General features: G+C 50.4%; 6 protein-coding genes across 6 annotated transcripts; 3 read left to right on the top strand and 3 right to left on the bottom strand.

Annotated features, from left to right (window-relative positions):
* Positions 1–1550: 1550 nt before the first annotated feature.
* On the bottom strand, positions 1551–3803 carry Pdw03_8133 (protein related to ser/arg-related nuclear matrix protein; the record flags this gene model as incomplete). Its single annotated transcript, XM_014677784.1, has 1 exon — positions 1551–3803. One exon carries the CDS (start codon positions 3801–3803, stop codon positions 1551–1553), a length of 2253 nt encoding a protein of 750 aa, XP_014533270.1.
* Positions 3804–5095: 1292 nt separating this feature from the next.
* Pdw03_8132 (putative quinone oxidoreductase) lies at positions 5096–6308 on the top strand (the record flags this gene model as incomplete). Its single annotated transcript, XM_014677783.2, has 3 exons — positions 5096–5961; positions 6021–6195; positions 6261–6308. The coding sequence occupies 3 exons, from the start codon at positions 5096–5098 to the stop codon at positions 6306–6308; spliced, it is 1089 nt and encodes a 362-aa protein (XP_014533269.2).
* Positions 6309–6688: 380 nt separating this feature from the next.
* Positions 6689–9221, bottom strand: Pdw03_8131 (Argonaute complex, subunit Arb1; the record flags this gene model as incomplete). The annotated part of the gene is made up of 6 exons (XM_014677782.1): positions 6689–7958; positions 8018–8269; positions 8321–8338; positions 8392–8477; positions 8527–8829; positions 8901–9221. 6 exons carry the CDS (start codon positions 9219–9221, stop codon positions 6689–6691), a joined length of 2250 nt encoding a protein of 749 aa, XP_014533268.1.
* A 761-nt stretch (positions 9222–9982) lies between these two features.
* On the top strand, positions 9983–11415 carry Pdw03_8130 (Arginine metabolism regulation protein iii; the record flags this gene model as incomplete). The annotated part of the gene is made up of 2 exons (XM_014677781.1): positions 9983–10065; positions 10206–11415. 2 exons carry the CDS (start codon positions 9983–9985, stop codon positions 11413–11415), a joined length of 1293 nt encoding a protein of 430 aa, XP_014533267.1.
* Positions 11416–11679: 264 nt separating this feature from the next.
* Positions 11680–12254, top strand: Pdw03_8129 (mitochondrial 37S ribosomal protein uS19m; the record flags this gene model as incomplete). The annotated part of the gene is made up of 4 exons (XM_014677780.1): positions 11680–11722; positions 11799–11814; positions 11938–12120; positions 12212–12254. 4 exons carry the CDS (start codon positions 11680–11682, stop codon positions 12252–12254), a joined length of 285 nt encoding a protein of 94 aa, XP_014533266.1.
* Positions 12255–12864: 610 nt separating this feature from the next.
* Pdw03_8128 (TFIID and and SAGA complex TAF10 subunit, putative) lies at positions 12865–13787 on the bottom strand (the record flags this gene model as incomplete). The annotated part of the gene is made up of 2 exons (XM_014677779.1): positions 12865–13305; positions 13509–13787. The coding sequence occupies 2 exons, from the start codon at positions 13785–13787 to the stop codon at positions 12865–12867; spliced, it is 720 nt and encodes a 239-aa protein (XP_014533265.1).
* Positions 13788–14107: the final 320 nt, after the last annotated feature.

Raw genomic sequence — 14107 nt, 5'->3', positions numbered from 1 at the left:
CAGAACCTTGAGAAGCCTCTGGTCTAAGTAGGATAGTTAGCTTCAGGTGACAAGTTGAACTCATCGATCTACTTGTCAACATGAGTTACATCTTACCAGGGGCGAACCCTCCTTGTGTCAGCTGCGCATTTCTCTTGTTGGCTGATAAGCCTGTTCAATGAAACCTAGGTCTCAAGAAGGATTCAAAAGAGTCTTAGGAGGGCACGATGGAGCGATAGTAGAAGGGCACAATGACGTACTTAAAGACAGCTCAGATTGTGACCGGGTCGTGATAGGAGGTCAGTTGAGCAAGTGAATCATGCCACTGAACCACAAGGTATGCTGGTTCTGCTGCTGGATCTGGATCATAGATGAGGGTCCCTCTGAACGATTTGGGGAATGAGTTGGTGATACGTAGTGTCTTTTAAAGTCAGAAACTATGTGTAGAGCGTCCTGCTGACCTTCTTTAAGACGTTCCACCATGATATAAACCGCTGTATAGATCGGGATTTCAGATGGAGAGTGATGGTAACTGAATGGCCAAAGGCGAGAAATTTGGTTCGACAGAGGAAGATGGCACAGAACAATGAAACGCATACCACTGGAGCTGTGAGCAGTGGTCAACAATACCTGTTGCTTTGCTCTTTCACAGAAATGTGCAAAGTTTTCCTCATATGGAAACCCAGGCACATTGAACGTCACCATGCAAACGATGTGAAAAAGCGGAGATTGTATCATCGCCCACATGATGCCTTTTGGCCCAATTGCATTGGTTCTGTTATGACTGCATCGGTTGATATGAATTCTCTGACTATCGGTCTACTTGCCTCTAGAATGCCAGGAAAGTATCCTCTCTTCCAGGCTCTTGACAGGCCTCAACCCAGCCACCCAGTAAGTCCGCCAATAATGTAGCAATGTAGTTGATGAAGTCACACAGGAAGGAATCGGATGTTGTCTTATAGGCCAGACTGAAGAGATGTGAGCGGGTAGATTAGCAAGTACACACCCATAGAATTGTCAAGGAATCTTCTTCTCTTCACAAAGAAAGTATAGGGTCCAGAGGATAGAGGCGTCCCGTGGCATCCGTCGGATTTCGACGGTGATTCGATGTGCGGGATTGTCAATTGCCTCTCCTCTTCCATCCAGTTTGGCCGACTAGAACAAACTCCGAGTTAATCGAATGAAGCCTGGATAGGCTATTAGGCTTGTCATGCCATTTGTGAAGACAATGTTGTTAGGTGAGAGTTGTGCAGTCAATGCTTGAAGATACCTGATGTTGGCCCTTGTCTTCGCTGACTTGTTTTCTGTGCTCCTTGTGATGAGTAGTGGATAGTCTAGGGCTTCATCTTCGTGCGGATGAGTCTGAGTAGGTATGAGGGACAGTAATAGGGCGATGATCTACCTCAGTACACTCCTATATGCACCATGCTATACGGCTATGCTATTTGAGACTAGTACAAAACAAAACTCCCTCCAATAGTGCTACACCCCAATGCTCCCCAGTATACATGTATCGACAGACAGAAATCAACAAATGCGAAAAAAACAGGAGAATCATCAACAACAATTCTTCACTCCCACCTTCTCCATTCACCAACAGCCTTCCTCATCTCCTCATCACAATTATACCCCTTCGACTGAGCAATCAATAGCTCCTCCCTCCGATCAAGAAACCGCCTCTCAGCCTCAGCCCTCCTCTGCGCAACAGACCGCAACAACTCCAAATCATCCCGCACAACTGCTTCCCGGAACTTCGCCCGCATGCGCGGCGAGTAAAGCTGACAGCTCGCCTCACGGGTCCGACCAGGCCCATCACCAGGCAAGATCCGCAATTTCGTCGTGACCATGCATGCAATAGGATGATTCGATCTTGCCAGAGGCCAGACAACCTCATCGTAGCAGTCTTCGCAGACACACATCTCTGGCAGCGATGGGATAAAGTGCCACGTACCAAGAGCAGGCCTATCACGACGACAATCACGCAGCATGACCTTGCGCCGCGCGTAGGTGAGAAACTCACGCGTATCCGGACGGCGAGTACATGAGGAGTCAGATTCAGCACAGGAGGCAGATGCATCGAGGAGATCGATGAATTTCACGAACCGCGGACTGGATGTGACGAAATCGCAGACACGCTCCGTGGGCTCTGAGCTCGGTTGGAAAGTTTCACGGTGACAGGGCATGAGGATGCGGATATTGCGCGCGCAACTACTGCAGACGTGGAAGCCCGAGAGGTCGCTGCCGGTTTTGGGGTCGTAGATGCGGTGCCAGTATTGTTCAGCGACGATGCGGCCTGAACAGGGGCGTGTGCCGGGAGGTGGGCGTGTCATTTGGTACAGGAGCTCTAGGCTGTCGTGTTGCTTTTTAATCATCTGGGTCCATGCGAGACGGGTCCATGCGTTGGCGAAGGCGCATCGTGTCTTTTGCCCGGCTGGTTTTGAGAGGCTTGGGATGAAGTAGTCGCAATAGCGGGAGTGCGCGATTTGACTCATGCAGGATGGGCAGATGTCCAGGTGGGTGAGGCCTTTGAGCGTATACCAGTCTTGGTAGCCTGCTACGGCGATGGTTCGTGGGCATGGAGAGAGGCCCAGACCGACTGAGTCGGGGCGCTGTGGTGATGTGCCTGAGGGCCTAGGAGGTGCGGGGTGAGCCAATGACCCGTCGGGGTTGAGTTGAGTTGCAATTTGAGTTGATGTAGACTTGGTAACCTCAGACGATGGTCGTGAGGAATAGCGAGATGCAGACATCGACCGCGTGGGGGGCACTGTTACTGATGTCGCGCGGGCACGCGAGGCAGGGGGCACTTCCTGCTGTGTTCGCTGGGCAGGGACAGGCTGAGGCGCACGCGAAGGGGGGTGTGATACCGAAGCAGAGGCAGGATCAGGAGGTGGAGGTGGAGGTGGCAGAGAGGTGTTGAGAGGACTCGGTTTAACAGGCTTCGCAGTTGTGGGCATTCGCTGTGCCTTCGGGGCCGACAGAGTCCCCAGGTCCCGCTGCTCTTGTCGTTGGCGAAGTTTCTCCTCAATTCGTTCTGCGATGGTGGGCCCATTTGGCAGAGCTGATCTAGGGGCTGTGGAAACAGGCACCTGGGGCTGATTTGAGGGTGATCTGTTGCATGTGGTGGCCATGGTCGAATCGGACAAGTATCCCGAGCTAGGCTCGCGTCGAAAACATTCTTTCATTTGTCGTGTTGTTGAAGGGACTTGTCTAACACTGTTCGATCGATCAATGGATGTCTTGACTGGCTGTACATAGTCCTTGTCATGCATGGGAGCTTGATCACCACTGCGATCCGGCGCAATCGGTCCACGGGAGCCAGACTTTTTTTGAGTTGGTGGCATGTGTCTGCTAGAGTTGCCATTCCAGTGATGAGATGGTGGTTGGGGCTCCCGCTGTGTATTAAGATCTCGGGTGGGCTGTTGTTGAGCGAGGGGCCGAGATGGTGGGCCGCGTGGTTGGCTTGCAATTGAGGGCAGCGTACGTTTTGGCGTTTCATCCGTCGCAAACCTGACGGTATTCCGGAAGGTCGGCTCTTGAGGAGGTGGTGTCATTGGCCCTGAACTTTCATCCGAAGATGCACTCCCGAGTTCAGGCACACTGGGAACACTGGCGGGGGAGGTAGACAGTGGAGGGGGCGAGCTGGCGTAGACTATGATGGGATACTGATTGACAGCCCCTCTTGTATGAACACCGTCAACCCCCGGTTTATCTCCGAGCTTGGAGAGACCGTTTAGCTCCTTTGAGAGAGACTGGGGCTCTTCCTCAACGCAGGGCGCTGGAGGCCATTGCGATTGCGCTCGTCGAGAGCTTCCAGAGGGGGCCATTTCTAGAAAAATTTGTTGGGCCACACAAATAGTATGGAATGTGCTCGTTTTAGAGCGTTAACCTGGCGCTTTGACGTCTCGTGGAATAGCTCGGGAAATTTGGTTCATAGTATAAATAGTCGGACTTGAAGAGTGAAAACTTGCACGGGGGCAGAAAAAGCTGGCGTGTATGAAAGAGAGAAAAATAATTTCCATGAAAGTAGACAAAGATGCTCGCTTTAAAGTACGTGTGCAAACCGTGTGAACAAGGGCACATAGGCGTTGGTAGATGGCATCGGGCACCACCCCGAGAGAATCGGCCTCTGATAGGCCATTCTAGTGATTGGGCAAGAGCAAAAATACCAATAAGAATAGCTTCAGGCTGAAGGCAAACCACAAAGCAAGGATGGCAGGTGGAAGCCGTGAAACAACTGATCGAGTCACCGTCATCACAAAGGGGCGTGGCTATGGCAGCCCGTGGACTGTTGGGCACGAAGTGGAACCCCGGGTACTGCCGTTGCGTTTCAAATCGATTTGTGTAGAATGAGATCAGTCCACTGGATCACATTGGGCAACAAATCAGAGTCCTCAACTTTCTCAGGGGCTGATAATTAGGAAACTTTGAGAGACCGATCAGAGGACAGCGACCTGCATGATATCTAAAGTGTTTGGATGGGGAGATTTATTCTCTTCCAGAGTTTCATAATGCAGGCTGCGGCAGATGATCTAAAGCCGGCACTAAGTCGTTCTTATGCAGAGCCAGGGCCAATTCACAAATCCCGTCGTGGGTCGTGGGGGATTGGCCCCTCTTGGGGCTCCGGATGGCTTGCATGTTGTTTTTTCGTACGGAGAAAACGCCGATACTGCGGCCGATCTGACCAGAGGCTCTGTGTGAGTGCCATAAGTCTCTGGTCAGAGAGGAGTGTGGCATTGTATCTTTTGGATATCTCTTGTTTCAAATTGAAATAGTTGGTTGCAGTGCTGTGTTGCACGGCATAAACAAGTATGTCCTTCCGACGGATAAGGGTGACCCGACGGAAAAGGCGTCAGATACCCGTAAAAGGCCTCTCGGGATGTCAATGTTGGATTTGGGGAAACTGTATGAAGCACATTGTCAAGTCCAAAAATGCTGCCAGGTGTACCACACATAATCACTAGAGTTGGCATTCGTTGATTTGTAAAATCTAAAAGGAAAGAGAGCGCAACAATTCCGCTGGAGATCTCAAGGTTGCGGGGATCCGATGACAAATGTGAAGCCGATGGCGCTCATGGCTCCCATACTTCCCCCCCCCCCCCCCACCTACTTATTTATCATGTTTCGCTCTCTTCTACGTAGTAGTCTTCGTTTCATAGGACTTCGCAATCACATTGTCCCTCCATCAGTGAACCAATTCATTCCAATCCGCAACATGTCTATCCCAACAACCATGAAGGCTGTAGTGGTCGAGCAGACCGGCGGTCCTGAAGTGCTGCAATACAAGACCTCATACCCAGTTCCTACACCACAAGCAGGACAGCTGCTAGTGCGCAACAACATTTCCGGCGTTAACTATATCGACACCTACTTCCGGACGGGCCTATACCCCGCGCCCAAGCCCGAGATCTTAGGCCGCGAGGGCGCTGGTGTTGTCGCTGCTGTCGGTCCCGGGACTTCTGGATTTCAGGTCGGTGATCGGGTTGCATGGTTGTCTACTGGTGGGTATGCCGAGTACACTGCAGTACCAGTGGCCCTGACTGCTAAGATCCCCGAGGGAATCAGTGATGAGGATATCATGGCGTCGTTCCTGAGCGGTTTGACAGTGCTTTCTTTCGTAAAGGAGACTTACCCTGTGCAGAAGGGCGATTGGGTTCTTCTTCATGCTGCGGCTGGTGGTGCTGGCTTCCTTATGACGCAGATTTTGAAGATTTTGGGTGCCAAGGTCATTGGTACTGCTGGCGGCCCAGAGAAGTGTGCGCTTGTGAAGAGCCTCGGTGCCGATGTGGTGATTGATTATCGCAGTGTGGAAGATAAGAACTGGGTCAGAAAGGTGAAGGAAGCTACTGGTGGTCGTGGTGTCGATGTTGTCTACGATTCTGTCGGCAAAGATACCTGGGAGGGAAGCTTGGAGGCTGTCAAGCGTAAGGGTACTATCGTCTGGTTTGGCAATGCTAGCGGACCTGTGCCCCCGCTTCCTCTTGCGTATGGTCTTTCCTTCTCTATGTTGGGGTTGGCTAGTAATGCTAATGGTCTTTCAATAGGAAACTTACCCCCAAGTGTGTCAAAATTGCTCGCCCGTCACTCTTCGGGTACATTCAGACTCGCGAAGAGTTCGAATCCTACACCAATGAGCTGTTCAGCCTACTGAAATCGGGCCAGCTCAAGACTAAAATCCACAAAATCTATCCCCTGGAGGACATTGCTCAGGTTCACAAGGTATGTAGACTCTGTATATCTTTGCGGGAAATTCTAGTCAAGGTAGATTCTAACGCGGTCGACAGGATCTGGAAGGCCGGAAGACCATGGGAAAGCCACTGCTCAGACCTTAAATCAGGGCCTGGCTTTTCTGAGAATACAAACAGATTGCGATCTATTAATAACACAAGTCTACGATGCAAGTGTGTAAATATTTCCAAGATATCCATGTGAATATCAGGTTCTCCATTTGGCTAAGATAATGTTTTGAAAACAACCCGGTTGATTTGAAGCAGACTGATCACGTAGTAAACCGATAGCTGCACCATGCGACCTTTCAATCACTGGTCGTCTCCCTCTAGTTCACCCTTGATATCCTCGTTCTTCTAAATTCCTTGCTCCTTTGAGCGAGTCTGGATTCCTTGGCCGTCTGCTGGTCCTTGAGCAGGCCGTCTTTCAGCCTCCTTGCCCTTTGCAATCTTGCATTTCGAAGTCTGCCCCCGCCCCGCTTGACCTACTCCTTGTCTCGCTGCTCCTTTTTCTGCTTGAGAAACTTGGCGATGACCTCCGGCGCGATGACGGGCTTGATCTTTTCCGGACTCTGGAAATCATTGATAGTCCGATCAAGGGCCTCCTTGGGGGTCTCATCAAAGGGAATGTTGTGGGTCTCATTGCTCAGGCGCGTGCGGGACTGCTCTCTCTCCATCAACTTCTCCTTGCCTTTCCGCGTATTTGGATCTACCAAGCCCATCAAGTCTTTGACATCCTCCAAGTCCCAGCCGAAGGCTTCAAGGGTATGGATTATTTGCCAAACAGCGACCATGGGATCCTGTCCAGGCTGGAGATGAAAGTCCAACTCGTGTGTCAGCATGTGCATAGCCCACTCAGCAGGGGTGGGCTCAGGAGGACGCATGATGGACTCCTGTGCGCGGCGGCGTGCGACTTCCTCCTCGTTGGGGATAAAGTTGATAGGCATAGGCTCCACGTAGTCCATTATCCAGTCATTGTACATGAACTTGTAGAAACTTGGCAAGACTGACAGAATTTCATCGAAGTAGTGCTGGCCGTAGTTGGTCTCAAAGACGTCTGAGATAATCTTCATTCCGGGCAAGATATGGGCCAACATATGAGCTTCGACTAAAAATTCAAACTCGTAAGTTGGGGCAAAACCAGCATCCCAATCGACTTTCTCCCAGGGAGCAAGGTCAAAGGGACCTCTGGCAGGATCACGGAATTCCTTGGCTCGAATCTTGCCCACTGGGGCGAGATCGGGGCACAGCTCTCTGTAGTATGTGATGATTTCCTCAGTAGGTTCCTCTGCAGCGATGATCTCAAAGCCATCGATGTCTGGAACCTGTTTGGCTTCGATCATGTCCCTCTCAGCGAGAATCTTGAATTTGTGAGCAGTCCGATCATTCCCGGCAATTGCAACGGCATATTTGACGACCTTGCGAGCCATTTCAGAAGTGAAAACCTTTTGGTCAGCATATCGAACGTTCGTCCAAGCCTCGGGGTCATCCACTTCCTCGAAGTAATAGCCACCGAATAGCAAGGAACAGCCGCGGTTGAAATCCCCAGGGCCTTGGTGGTGCACAAGTTGCTGGTTCATCCACAACTCCTTGGTAGCCCGATCACAGGTCTTTCGGGCTTCCTCAAGATCCTCAGTCTGCTCAGGGCAAACATTGTGGTAGAGCAGGTAAGAAAAGAAATTTTTCATTGTGTCAGTGCACACTTTGATCTCCTCCTCGGTATCCGGGTTGTAGTAGCCCATGTAGAACCCAGTCCTATCAACCAAGTTAGCATCCACAACTTTGAATAAGGGTTCAAATATTGCAACACTCACAAATAGCCAGCAGCAACATCGTTGAAGGAGATTGGATATGGTTTTCCCCTCTTGGGAAAGATGGCCGTGTTGCAGCGCGCTTGCATTGCCTCTTCCTTGGTCATTTCCTTCAATTCCGAAGGAGTCACTCCCTGGGAATGATTGGGGCCGACGCTGACACCGCCGTACTGTAGATACTTGAGAAAAATCTTGCGTCTGTAGGGCTCAAGGCGTCGCTTGTACAAGAAGCGCTTGATGCCTTCGTCAAGTCGACTGGATGGGTCATATTAGTATTTGGTACGTTAGAATACTTGAGGATCATACTCAAGAATGGGTAAAGCACTGACATGAAGAGTTAGAAAATGTCTCAGTCAGGGAGATGTAAGTGCACATACGGATCATAGATGGTCTTGTTATCCTCGAACTCCATCGGGGTCATGGGTGCATCGGCATAGAATGGCTCAAACCCCGAGGGTGCATTCTACAAAGACTGTTAGACAATATCCCGGCAGGGCAAATTAAAGTCCTACCACTCCTCTCTGGCTCTTGGGGCGCTTCTTATTCTTCTTCTTCTTTGAAGAAGTATCAACGTCAAGTTCAACGTTTGCAAGAAATTTTTCCTCGTCGGGATCATGCTTGAATCCAACCTTAGGCCCAATCTCCGATACTGCATTGTTCTTTGCGTTAGAAGTGGCTGCAGTACTTTCTGGCTCCTTTGGAACGACAGCAAAATCATTTTCTTTCGGCAAACCGTGTCCAAGGTCAGCCTTAGCTGGAACCTTGATAACACGCATGTTAAATTCCTTGTTGGAATCGACCAAAGACTCCTCAGCCTTGAGAAAAAATTTCAGCATGTCTTCTATTTGAGATGTCAAAGGGATTGGGACGCAGTCAGAACACTCACATTGTGCTCAGTCTTGGATGCAACTTCTGACTTCTTCAGCTCAGACTTTGCAAACATAGCCGAGTCAATTAAATGAACACTGGCGTACTGAGCGGATGATCGACGCGGTTTAGAGACCGACTCCGGAGAGGAAGTTAATGATCCTTCCTTGGCAGCTTCGCCATGCTCTTGGTCCGGAATGGTGGGGTCAAGGTTGGCAGCGGCACTGTCGCCAGCCATAGCCTCCGTAGGCTTCGTAGGCTTGTCAGAGAGACAGAAGTTCAGTGACTGAGCAACTGTAGACCGGTTGCCTTCACATGTAGGCTTAGGAATATCATCCATGATGAATGATAAAGGTAATGAGGCGTGACAAGATGATGGCTCTGTGCCGTGCACAATGAGGGTGAAAGTTAGGAAGAGAGAGGAAAAGATCAAAGCATTAAGAGGAGACTCAATAGCAGGCAGTCAATGGGATTGCCCTAGTCGTGATGATCAGCCCTGATGCCAAGTTGCGATGAAGCTCATTTATAGATGAGGTCAAACAACTAAATGAAGTGCTATTCATGTCTTTAATGCTCATGAGATGATGCAAAGTAGTTTACAGCGACAGTAAGCCGCATTTGCAGTCCTGTGATATCGTATTTGGTAGTCTCCTTGCAGATGTCTTTTTTAGACATCATGTCCCTGTCAGTTTTATAGATCCACGAAGGCGAAGATAGGCATATTTTGTGGACTTTTCTGTGCATAACCAGGAATTTACAGTGCCTCAAAGGAAAAAAAGCAAGTTAAAAAAATTTGAGACTCGTGGTGTTGCATGGATGACTTGCTGAGAGATGCAGCGTGTGGATTGTATAATCACGGAGTTAGGGCCGAATGATATTGCCCCCCGCATTTCGGCTGTGGTCATATCTGCCATTTGACAGAGATCTCACTTCTCATCCAGATGGTATTGGGTTGAGTCATGCTTTGAATCACCTTCTCTGTATCCTATTTGCCAAGTTTAAGGCTATCTGTGGACCTCCACGGCTGAGGGCTACTCTATTTGTTTGGGTCATCCGGAATACAACCCCTTTCCAACTATATAGCCTAGTGATTGTATCACAATGCCCTCGAAACCAGAAATTCGAAAGACACCACAGCTAGGCAGTGAGGAGCTGGTTCCTTTTGACCACGCTGCTGCTGGACAGTAAGTTTCCACACCCGCTCTGTTCCTGGCGCGACGTCCCGCGTGGGTTAACCTAAATGAGTGCGTGAAAGAAAACCAGCTCTGGGGACTTCAGTCCAATTTGAAATTGATGGCTATGCTAAAAACCAATTCCTATCCAGTGAAGGCGTTCGCTGTACGACCTCTGGCGCGCTGATCGCAAAACCGTGCACGCGGCAGGAGGTAGAATTCTACGAATCCAGCGCGCTCCACCCAGCAATCCAGGAGTTTATGCCCCTCTACATTGGATCCCTCTCATCTTCCCCGCAACAGCAACCGCTGGCGATTGCTGTCGCCCGAGGATCTAGCGTCCTGCCCCTCCCCGACTCTGGCGACAAAGCCACCGATTTCTCCCTTCCTGCCCATCCGCCGTCACACACAACCGCCGCGCACGAAGACGGCGCTGCCCCCACCAAGGAGGAAGCAGCATGGGTGCCCTCTGGAGGCAAGGAAATTGATACTGGCTTGTCAGTCGTGTTGGAGAACATCGCATGTGGGTTCCGGCGGCCGAACGTGCTAGACGTTAAGCTCGGCGCGCGTTTATGGGCCGACGATGCGCCGCTCGAGAAGCGGAAGAAGCTTGATGCCGTCTCTATGGAAACTACCAGCTCTAGCCTTGGATATCGCATCGCGGGCATGAAAGTCTGGACTGGCCACAATGGGGAGACTGATGAAGGTGACCGAACAGATCCTTATGCTACGAAAGATGAGGGCGCAGAGGGCGAAAGGGGCGAAGTCATCGAGAAGGATGGTTATCGCCGCTACGACAAGTGGTACGGTCGCTCTTTCAATAAGGATAATGTCAAGCAGGGCTTTGGAACTTTCCTTGCTGGCGCAAAGGCGGGCAAGATAGACCGATCAAAGATGGTTGCCCAGCGCTTGGCAAGGGAATTGAAAGATCTGCAGCTGGTTATTGAAGCCGAAGAGAGCCGGATGTACTCCGCAAGTGTGCTAGTGGTCTACGAAGGGGATATTGAAGCGATGGAGCGTGCAATTGAAGAGGAACAGAAAGTCCCAGCGCCCCGTTCCCAGGAAGACGAAGCCGAAGCCGAAGACGATGACGAATTTGAACTACCCGAAGAAACTTTGGAGCTGGTCAATGTCCATCTTGGTGATGGGACGCCTCAACAGGCTATCAACATCAGCATTGATCCCGAAACTATGCCATTGCCCGACGATGACGATGACGAAGAGGACGAAATTCCTAAAGTACACGCTCTCCGCCTGATTGATTTTGCACATGCCAGCTGGACCCCTGGTCAGGGACCCGATGAGAATCTTCTCAAGGGTGTGCGCAGCCTGGTGAAGGTCTTCGAGGAACTGGCAGAGTGAAAGATAAAGTATAGAATCGCTTGTGCCCAAAGTTGCTGGCAGCCGTTGGGTGCGCTACCACCTTGCAGGTTTTGTTTCTTTTCAATCGGCTACATATATAGATCAAATCTTCATTTATCATTCAACCAATTTATTCCATTCCTTCTTTCCAAGGTTTATTATTCGAGCACCAGGGCCGCATAGAAAGTTGCTGACATAATCCCGCCGAGACTTCATCGATCTTCAACATCGCGGAATCGCAGCTGCGGAAACCCTCAAACCAAAATGTTCCCCACACGCGCCCTTTTCGGCCGGTCCGTTTGGAAAGGTGAGTCTTGTCAGATCTAGACGATCTCTATTCTAAGTTCAATTTCCAAGAGATCGTAGGCTAACAAGTTCAACAGGCCCCAATATTGTCCCGTACGTGACATCCAACTCAGGCCAAATAGAACCCGAACCCGCCCTACCTTCGAACTAGAAAACCATCTCACATTGGGAAACCCCCATAATGGAACTCAAAGCTGACTGGATGATCAAAAATAGCCTCCCTCTCCCTCGCACCTTTCCTCCTCCACCCAACACTCCCCCGATCCGCACCACGAAACGCGCAGCAACCATCCTCCCGAACTTTGTTGGTCTGCGCTTTGCCGTGCACAATGGCAAGACATATGTTGAGATCCAGGTGACAGAGGAAATGGTCGGACGGAAGCTTGGAGAATATGTTGCGTATGTATACAAATTCACGCCTTTTCAGCATGTGCATGATGAGAGGTTCGGAGGGATGTGGTTAGTTACTAACACTTCGTTTGCTATAAAGGACCCGCAAGCGCTTCACATACAAGCAGTCTAAGAACAAATAAACGATTCGCATGATCACCTGGTGCGGATACCTCTTTGCGCTAGGAAAGCTGCATTACATTTCTTTGTATTGCCACATTATGTACAGATATACCGTTGGCTTCTATGTGACATTAGCTGCTTTGGGGTCGGAGTTCAATATACAGTCTTCTTTTTCCTAAATGCAAACTGCAAATCGCAAAGTTCAATGCGACTTGTGTACATTGCCCAGATATAGAACAATCATCAAAAAGGCATGTGTCAAAGCCCTATTACTTGCTGGCCTCACTTCCATCTGCGGTGTCCTCTTGATGGCCCAACATCACATGGAAAAATGTTTCATTTTGTTCCATAACTAATTTCTGCGGTATTGCATACATAGATTCTAGCAACCAAAAAGTCACAGTTAGAAGAAGAGAAAACGCCATCCTTTGGATCCCCCACCAGCCCAGACTAACAATGCAGTCATGATCCCAGGTCACTCAGGACCATTTGCACACCTCAACTCCATAAGCCCAAAAACCGCAAAAGACAAATGATGGGAAAGAGTGCAAATAAAAAAAACCAGGCACAAACGAGAGCCCCCCCCCCCCCCCCCCCCCCCCCCCCGAAATACCAGTTTCCATCGCCATGCTACCTGTAGAACTCGCCTCGCTTCACGCTGACTCCATATTCTGAAACAGCCATTCCAAGGTCCTCCATGGTCAACACTGTCCGTCCCTGGCCAGAGCCTCCAGAGCCACCACCTCCAAATCCAGGCCGTTGGATACCAAGATGAGTGCTGGCTTTGTTACCCTTGCTGCCATCACCCCCCGGAGCTGGGGCACCGCCTGCGCCAGTCGGAGCGCCGAGACCAGCTGCAGCTGCTAGACTGCCGATGGGGTTGTTTGCAGAGGAGCTGTTTGAGGCGCGGATACGGGCAAATTGGTACGAGTCCGCTGCAATGTCCGAGACAAACTTTTGTGCGGCAAGCGCCAGGAGTCGCGCTAGGTGAGGTGGGGTTTGGCCGGGCCCTGTGCCTGGGGGTGGAAGACCGGCGAGGGTGAGGTAGTGGGCGGTGACTGCGTCGGGAATCTGAAGATCGAGTGTCAGTTTTGTTTTCCTTGGCTGTCTAAGTGGTCATGTGCTTGGTGTCGTGGGGCTTGCTGCCACATGTGCTTGCGCAAAATCTTAGGGTTGATCGTTGGTGGCGGGGACGTTCTGGTCCAGTGGACCATGTGACCAGGCGATCAGAGGAAACTCAGAAGAATTACAGTGTGATTTCAGACATGACTCACGATTGGTGCATAGTCGTCCATTTTGCCGAGGAACTCGCGCAAGCTTGTTTCCTTCTTGGAGGGTTCTGGCGCGGGGGCCATGGGATCTTGACCAGGCGCACTGGCGTTCACGTTCGCTTCAGTTTGGGTTTCAATGTTCATATCGACGTCGTTTTCGATGGAAGCATCAAGATCGTATTCGGTTTTGATGTTATCTTCGGATTCGGACGGAGGAGGATGCTCTTGTGATCCGTTCTGAGGTGTGGGTTGGGGAGGTTGCGATGTTTGAGAATCGGTCATGTTGGGCAAATATCGGCGGAAACCCCCTGCAAGTATCCTATAATTGAGACTGGGCTGCAGACTTCCAAATACAAGGCCAATCAATGGCTGCGGCGGTTATACGTTCGTTTATAGGGAGATTCCAAGTCACACGGATAGTGCACGGGCCATCTGGCCAAGTGGACCTTGGGGCTTTTTCGACCTCGACTGCCCTGCTACTTGGGCACATTTCTTGGACTTGAAGTTGAGTCTATCTCTATACAAGAATGTCTTACTTTCATCATCATTCATTTTGAAACTATCACTATGTACTCATACACACTTTGCAATGAAAGCAATTG

This window comes from Penicillium digitatum, chromosome 3 (assembly GCF_016767815.1).
Source record: "Penicillium digitatum chromosome 3, complete sequence".
NCBI classification, from domain to species: Eukaryota; Fungi; Ascomycota; class Eurotiomycetes; order Eurotiales; family Aspergillaceae; genus Penicillium; species Penicillium digitatum.
Note: the sequence above shows the minus strand (reverse complement) of the source record. Positions and strands in the feature narration are given on the sequence as shown.